General features: G+C 48.0%; 1 protein-coding gene across 1 annotated transcript in view; it reads left to right on the top strand.

Annotated features, from left to right (window-relative positions):
• Positions 1 to 5,946: 5,946 nt before the first annotated feature.
• Positions 5,947 to 8,757, top strand: part of MYO10 (myosin X) — a 256,328-nt gene continuing 253,517 nt past the window's right edge. Inside the window, exon 1 of the mRNA XM_040431698.1 lies at positions 5,947 to 6,529. Coding sequence (XP_040287632.1) covers positions 6,509 to 6,529 — 21 coding nt within the window. The 5' untranslated portion in view covers positions 5,947 to 6,508. The remainder of the gene's footprint in view (positions 6,530 to 8,757) is intronic.

Genomic DNA, 8,757 nt, shown 5'->3' with positions numbered 1-8,757 from the left:
CACATTTATCCCCCTCTGTGTCATATTTCTCCCCCCCATGTGTCATATTTCTCCCCCCTCCGTGTCACATTTCTCCCCCCTCCGTGTCACATTTCTCCCCCCTCCGTGTCACATTTCTCCCCCCTCCGTGTCACATTTCTCCCCCCTCCGTGTCACATTTCTCCCCCTCAGTATCACATTTCTCATCCCACCGCATGTCACATTTCTCCCCCCTCTGTGTCACATTTCTCCCCCCTCAGTGTCACATTTCTCATCCCACCCCATGTCACATTTCTCCCCCCTCCATGTCACATTTCTCCCCCTCCATGTCACATCACCTTCTCCATGTTACATCACCCCCTCCTTTTTACATCACCCTCACCAAGTTCTGGTGGTGGTGGTCGTGGTGGTGGTGGGGGCACCAAAATGTAGCTTCACTTTGTTGGCAAAAATCCTTTCACCGGCCCTGGTGATGGGGGCGGGGGGCAAGCTGCAGCACCCCTTGGGGGTCTAGGGTCACACAGTCGACTGCTGTGGACCCCAGCAGGGGCGGGCTGGGACGGGGGAAGGGAGGCAATTGGGCACCCTAAAGTATGTTAAAAACGGCCGCTCGCTGAGCACCGGTCTGGTCCTGGTATCTTCTCTCTGGGCTCCCAACAAGTTGTTAAGGACCTTTCCCACTCAGCCAATCAGTGGCTGCAGCTGTGTCACGTGTCAAGCCAGTGATTTCCTGCTGAGCCAATCACTGGCCTGACACATGACACAGCTGTGGCCACTGATTGGCTGAGTGGGATAGGTTCTCAACAACTTGTCCGGAGCCCAGAGATAATATACCAGGAGAAAGGGAGCTGCTGCAGACAGGACCAGGTGAGCATAATGTTTTTTACACAACATAGACACAATAGAGGGGAAGGGGGAAATGTGACATGGGGGGATGAAATGTGACCTAGGGGGGAGAAATGTGACATGGGAGGGTGAAATGTGACATGGGGGGTGAAATGTGACATGGGGGAGAAATGTGACATGAGGGGGAATGTGACATGGGGGAAATGTGACATGGAGGCGGAGAAATGTGACATGGGGTGAAATGTGACATGGGGTGAAATGTGACATGGAGGCGGAGAAATGTGACATGGGGGTGAAATGTGACATGGGGGGTGAAATGTGACATGGGGGGTGAAATGTGACATGGAGGGGGAGAAATTTGACATGAAAGGGGAGAAATTTGACATGGGGATTTGACATGGGAGGGGAAATGTGACATGGAGGTGGAGAAATGTGACATGGGAGAGTGAAATGTGACATGGGGGAGAAATATGACACAAAGGGGGTGATGGGACATAGAGGGGGAGAAATGTCACATTTCCCCCCTCTATGTCACATTTCTCCCCCCATGTCACATTTCTCCCCCCTCTGTGTCACATTTCTCCCCCCTCTGTGTCACATTTCTCCCCCCTCTGTGTCACATTTCTCCCCCCTCTGTGTCACATTTCTCCCCCCTCTGTGTCACATTTCTCCTTCCTCCGTGTCACATTTCTCCCCCCTCCGTGTCACATTTCTCCCCCCTCCGTGTCACATTTCTCCCCCCTCAGTGTCACATTTCTCCCCCCCTCTGTGTCACAATTCTCCCCCCTCTGTGTCACATTTCTCCCCTCTCTGTGTCACATTTCTCATCCCACCCCATGTCACATTTCTCCCCCTCCATGTCACATCACCTCCTCCATGTTACATCACCCCCTCCTTTTTACATCACCCCCACCAAGTTCTGGTAGTGGTGGTGGTGGTGGGGGCACCAAAGTGTAGCTTCGCTTGTGTTGGCAAAAATCCTTGCACTGGCCCTGGCTTTCAGCTGGCCTTCACAGCACAGCCGACAGCAGGAGGATGCAGATCGCGTTGGAGGAGAGGAGAGGCAGTGTCCAGGAGCAGGAAGGGTAAGTGTTTTTATTTTATTTTATATTTATGAGGCTGATGGACACTTCTGGGGGCTGGTGAGGGCACTGGGGGCTGATGGAAAGGTTGCTGGGGGCTGAGACGCTACTGGGGGCAGATGAGAGGCACTGGGGGCTGATGGAGAGGCTGCTGGGGGCTGAGAAGCTACTGGGGATTGATGTAGAGGCTGCTGGGGGAGAATTATTACTACTAGGAGGTATTATGGGGAGCTTTACTACTACTGGGGGGCTATGAGGAATATGATTACTAGTATGGGCACTATAGGGGCATTATTACTACTAAGTGTGCTCTGGGAGATAATTATTTCTATTTGTGGGATTTTGGGGAGCACTGTTACTTTGGGGGGCACCCTGGCACAGTATCAGCTTAGCACAATTATTTTTGGGGGACATTATCTTTATGCTATTAGTGTCTGGGCACAATTATTTTTTAGAAGACTGTGTGCCAATAATTGTTGAAGGGACACTATCTGTGTGGTAGCAGTGTTTCCAAGGGGACTGTTTCTGCAGTATAGTATTGGGGGTGGCAGGAAAGGGTGTTCAGTTGATGTGAAATGTGGGAAACTAATGTCTGTTTGTCAATCTCTGCAGAGACGGGAGATGGCTGAAAAATCATCATGGCGGTCTGGTCTGATTGGAGAAGATAAAAAAAAGAGAACGTCTACAACAAAGGTGACATCACTGGATGTAAGAGGTATGTGGTGCTATGTAGGAGAGGTGATGCTCCGACTCCTCCCCCTGCCATTTGCAGAAGGAAGATTCAGAGCTGGGTGAGTACGGCCAAAGGGGGATAGCAGGCCACGGGCGGGTGGCAGATGGTGGGGGGGAACCACAAGCCTTGAGCAGGATCTGGTGAGGGAGGAGAGCGGAGGAGCTTCCTGGCTGTAGCCTGCTGTCTATTGTATAATGTGAAGCAGGCAGTGCAGCCAGGACAGGCCTCCCCTCTCCATATGATGTGTAGAGACAGGCCTCAACAATAGAATTTCAGCTGTACAGTGTTTGTTGGGAGTGGCCTATTATATGTAGGAGGGGCTTTTAATAATGGGCGGGGATAAAAAATGGGCCACTTGACTGGATTTTCCCCCCAGGACTAAGGCTGCCAGCCCTCCCCTGGAACCCAGACACCCGATCCGGGTGATAAACCACAATAAAATCTATTTATTTTTTTCCCCTAACTCTCCCTCACTATCCCTGCCTAATCTACCTCTCCCTACCTCTCCCTCACTGTCCCTAATATGCTGTTTTGTGCCTACTTTATGGGCTCTGCAGCCGGAGGCAATTCAAATCTGCCGCTCTGCCCACCTGCCCAGCCAATCAGAAGCAATCCTGAGAGGTGGCGTAACCGCCACCTCTCAGGATCTAAAGACGGTGATTGGTGGTGCATTATCACACCACCGATCACCGTCCTATTCCGGGTTATCGGGTCACCAGAGACCTGAATAACCCGGAAACGCAGCAAACCGCAGGTCTGAATTGATCTGCGGTTTGCTGCAATCGCCGACACGGGGGGGGGGGGGGGGGGGGTCACAGGACCCCCCTGGGCATTGTACCAAGCTGCCACTGAATGATTTGAGCAGGCACCTTGTTCGCCTTAAGTACCAGGATATCAGGGCGTACCTGTCCTTAAGAGGTTTAAGGAGTTTTCTGGGATTTTAATACTGATGACCTATCCTCTGGATAGTCATCAGTATATGATTGGAGGACCCCCATCGATCAGCTGTTTGAGAAGACACAAGCGCTCCAGTGAGCGCTGCAGCTGTCTCACCGTTTTTCCTAGGCAAGCGATGACACATTCATCGGTCACATGGCCTAGGAGCAGCTCAGCCCCATAGAAGTGAATGGGGCTGTGTGCTATACCAAGCACAGACACTATACAATGTATGGCGCTGTGCTCACAGGAGCGCTGGTGTCTTATCAAACAGTCAATTGACAGAGGTCCTGGGTGTTGTACCCCCACCGATCAGATACTGATGACCTATCTTGAGGATAGGGCATCAGTATTAAAGTATCGGAAAACTCTTTTAAGGGTACAGCCACACTATCAGGTCCTGTGCAGTTTTAGACAACAGCATCAGGTGTGAAGAGCAGAAGTTAATTGTTAATTGTTGTTTATACTTTCTTTCTTTTCAGTAGCTTTCTAAGGGGGGCGCGGAAGGGGGGGAGGGGCGGTCCGCCCCGGGTGTCAGCTATACTGTAAGGCAGCGAACTGTAAGTGAGAGCGAATCCCGGCCGGCCACTGCTATTCAGTGAATCATTTAATGAATGGCTCTGGCGAAATGAGCGCAGCCAGCAGTGACAGAGGGACAGAGGAGGGGAGGTCACGTGGGCAGAGCCACAGCAGGGGGATCAGCCTATGAAATAGCACGCACTCTGATGAGTCAGGGAGTGCGCATGCACCTATCTGACTCACTTGTATGCTCGCCGCTGGCCGCTGCTCACCCTACTCCAGGTGTGAAAAAACCTTCCATCTTTGGAGTCGCTTGCTTGATCCAGTGCTCCTCTCTAGTCCTCCTCAGCAAGAAAACAGCTGTGTGCCTTGTAGTGAATTGAAGTGGCCACCAGTGTTGTGTGTGTCACAGACAATGTGTGTGCAAATATACACTGCAGCCGAGCTCAACCTCAGCTTCAGTTAAAAAAAAAAAAGCACCCACTGTGTGTCAGGGCTTGGGATGAGCGAATGAACTTTGGATAAAACATAGATGAAAGTCGATTTGCATAAAACTTTGTTTCAATACTGTACGGAGCGAGTGCTCCGTATAGTATTAGAATGTATTGGCTCTGATGAGGTACCACTTGGAACCGAACCCAAGTTCGGAAAATGGTTTTTAACCGTATAAATCAATTTGTGAAGTTATTATGCAAAGTCTCACAAGACTTCGCAAAGTAATAATTTCGGCTCAATGGAGCCATTACATTCTATTGTACGGAGCTCCTGCTCCGTAGAGTATTAGAACAAAGTTTTATGTGAATCGACTTCGGATGTTTCATCCAAAGTCGATTCGCTCATCCCCAGGGCATTACTATGACAAAGGGGGCAAAGAGGGCATTATTACTATTAAGGGGGCACAATGGACATTATTACTATGGAGGGGGTGCAGAGAACATTACTACTATTAAGGGGGCACAGAGAGCATTACTACTATAAAGGGGACACAATAGGCATTACTACCATGGAGGTGGAACAATGGGCATTAATAGTATGGAGGGGGCACAATGGGTATTACTACTATGGAGAGGGCACAGAGGGCATTACTACTACACTACAAAGGGACACAGAGGGAATTAGTACTATTGAGGGGGCACAATGGGCATTATTACTATGGAGGGGGCACAGATGGTATTTCTACTACAAAGGGGCACAGAGGGCAATATTACTATTAAGGGGGCACAATAGGCATTATTGCTATAAAGGGGACCCATAGGGTATTACTACTATAAAGGGGGCATAATGGGCATTACTACTATGGATGAGGCACAATGGGCATAACTACTGTAAAAGGGACAGAGAGAGGGCATTACAAAGGTGAAGGGGGCACAGAGGGCATAACTACTGTGAGGAGGACATAACTACTGTGAAGGGTGCACAATGAAGGGATAAGTACTTTAAGCGGGCACAATGTGGGCATAACTACTGTTAAAGTTGTCCAGTGAGGGTATAAGTACTGTGAGGGGGCATTGTATGGGCATAACTACAGTGAGGGGGCACAATATTGGTATAACTACTGTGAGGGGGCACACATGTGGCCAAAACTACTGTGAAGGTTGTACAAGGAGGGCATTATTACTGTGAGGGGGAACAATGTTTTTTAAGTATGGGGGGAGGGGGGTGCCAGAGAAAGGACCTGCCCCCAGTGCCAAACACTCTAGGCAGGCCACATGTTTCCTATTATGTTCCACTCTTCCAGTTCTTCTCATTAAGGAACCAGTACAATACAAATATCCATGAAATAAGTGACTTCAGCCCTGCTATGTACATCTAGCTGTTTCTTGTACAGCTACAGAGTAGCTGGCTGATGAGGGACGTCTGCTCCCCAGCTGTCCCCGTCCTTCTCCTGCACACACTGTCCTATTGAGCGCTCTGCCTCCCTCTGTCCAGCTGTTGGAATTGCTTCCTATTCTCTCCATAGAAAGGATGAGCAGGTCACCTCAGCCAGGAGCAGACCCCGGTGCCCGCAGGACGTGTGCAGGCTGCAGGTGATTGGCAGTTCCAGGGGAGGGACCTCATTCTGGGACAGGGGAGGGCCAGGCTCCCGGCAGCAGCCCAGCAGAGCACAGTCAGCAGTGACAGAGCCGGGGAGTCTTCACCAAACTACTTCAACTTAATCCCGGGAAGCAGCAGAGGACTTCTGGGACTGCAGGACCTCTCTCCAGACCCACCTGCACTGGGAGCAGAACATCAGCCTCAAGGTGTCCCAGTGCCACTTACTCTCAGGGCAGGACAAAGACTCCGGTTGAAGGTGCATTACTGATCCCTGAGGAGAATGGATTAACTATCCAGACATATACTACTATTACATGTAGCACATGGTTCCCCAGGATCTTCCTCTAGACTTGACTTCTTGAAGCTACAACTCTCAACAATGGATAACTTCTTCATAGAGGTGAGTCCAGGTCTACCATGTCTAGCTGAGGATTCCTATTAACCATAAGTCATTCTGTTTGCGGTGATTTTCCATTCTTTAGTAGTAGTAGTAGTAGTTCCTTGTAGACAGAACTGGTCATACTGTGAATGAAGTGCCTACATGAAGGCTTTGTGGCCACAGATGGAAGTTCTCACCTCGGAGTGTGGTTGCTTTGTGTTTGATACAAAGCTGATCGTGTATAGAGGGGGCTGGATACATTGTTTCATAGGACAAGTAGAAATATCTGCTACCTTTACTGAATTGTAGGCTGTCTCCTGAAAATTTTACTCAATTCCTGTCTCCTCTGACTTTCCTGTTTTCTCCTGGTAACAGGAAAGTGTCATAGAAAACATTCCCAGATGCTGTGCAAAGGATATATAGACTGGATCATTAACCACTGTAACTAGCGTCTACCAGAAGGATGCTTCATCATGGAAGTATTACTATAGGGTTGGAAATTGTGGATATTGTGATATACTTTCTTAGCAGTCCTTTGGAGGACATGAGTATAGAAACTAGTGTTGTGTTATTGGATGCTGGGCTTGAAACAAGGAGATGGCAATCTGCCTGATTCCTCACAGAGAGGTCTGGTATTTCCTTTTAGCAAAGTTTGGGTTTCCTGTGAGGGGTACCTTGATATATGAAGCTGAACAGGCAGACCCTCTGTGTGGAGAAAGGCAAACCACATGTCTGGAGAAGAATTCTTGGAGGAATGAAGTAAAAAGGGCATCATCTGGAAATGTGACCCTTTGCCCACAATCAAATAGACTTGTAGATATTGATATTTTATCCTCCTATGTACTGAGATACTTTACTATAATGTAAATATCTATTTATGGTAAAAAAAATATTGTACGGTAACATTTTGCATTGTTATTACTAGAATATTCCAATGTTAAAAGCTGTAGTGACAGATAATTAAACAAATTTCAAGCAAATAAAGTTATGAAACTTATGGATTAATCAAATGGCATAGGGGATTTCACAAAGGAGAAACACCTTTTTTGTTGGCTTCAGTTTTCATTTTTAATATGACTGATAATCACTTTTTGACTCTTTAAATGGGTTATTTACCCCCAGCAAACTTTCAGGCAGGACCCCAAGTGTGGCCGGACTTGTAGAAGAAATGTTCATTATCTGATACCCACCACTGGGTTCTGGCTCCTTCACTGCCACTGTAGATGTCGGGTCTCCCCCCATTAGCATCCGGCTTGAGGCGAGTTGTGTGGCCGCTGCAGCCAATGACTGGCCACAGCGGTAACAGGTCCCCTATGCGTTATGTTACTAGGTCCCATGCATGGGGGACACATCACCACTGCAGGCAGTCATTGGCTGCAGTGGCCACGTGACCTCCATCAAACTGGATGTTGATGCAGGGAGAACCAGGAACTGAAGCAAAGCAAAGGAGTCAAAATACAGTGGCAGGGATCAGGTAAGTATGATTCTCTATGATGAAGGGTCTGCCCAAACCCCTTTAAGGTAATATATTGAATAAATGGAGCCGAGCCACAGCATGAGGCCCATTTAGAGATGTGCCACTGTGCATAGATAAATATTGGAGAAGCTATTGCACTCCCAAGAGTGCCATGGCCCTTTGTTCTTCTGGATGTTAGGGCCTTGTGGATTAGACACCCCCCACTGATTACACATTGATGGCCTAGCTAGGTATGCCCATCTATATACAAAACCTTTTAACATTGAGCTTTAAAGGAGTTTTCTCCACAAATTTAAGTTATGACATATCCACAGTCTTATGGAAGGCCTGTGGAAACTACCACCATCTCAAAGAGAGAAAGGACTGTGGAACCTTTAGCACAGCATTTGACTAAGTCAAGAAGAGAGAACATTGTATAGTGAAAAAAATCGTGAAAAGGTGCATTATATGGCGCTAAACTTTACTAGCATTGCGGTTAGTTTGTTCAAGTGATCTCTTGGGAATCCAGGGTTTGGATCAGTACATTATGGCACATTCTTGCAACAACCCCTATTCCTATTTACCTGCAATGATAAAATCTGTCTTTTTGCTGCATTTATGGCTTCCTTCCTCATTAGATACCAACACAGACATCACATGTCAACACTCTCAATCATAAAATATTTTTAATTTTTTCTGAGAAAAAGTAAATTACTCTGTGAAATCAAATAAGTATTCCAAGGAGACTCCATGGACCTCATGTGATGCGTTGTCTAGGACTGTTGAATGAGTC

The sequence above is a fragment of the Bufo bufo genome, chromosome 5 (genome assembly GCF_905171765.1).
Source record: "Bufo bufo chromosome 5, aBufBuf1.1, whole genome shotgun sequence".
NCBI classification, from domain to species: domain Eukaryota; kingdom Metazoa; phylum Chordata; class Amphibia; order Anura; family Bufonidae; genus Bufo; species Bufo bufo.
The sequence above is the reverse complement of the archived record's forward strand: the minus strand, read 5'-3'. Positions and strand labels throughout refer to the sequence as shown.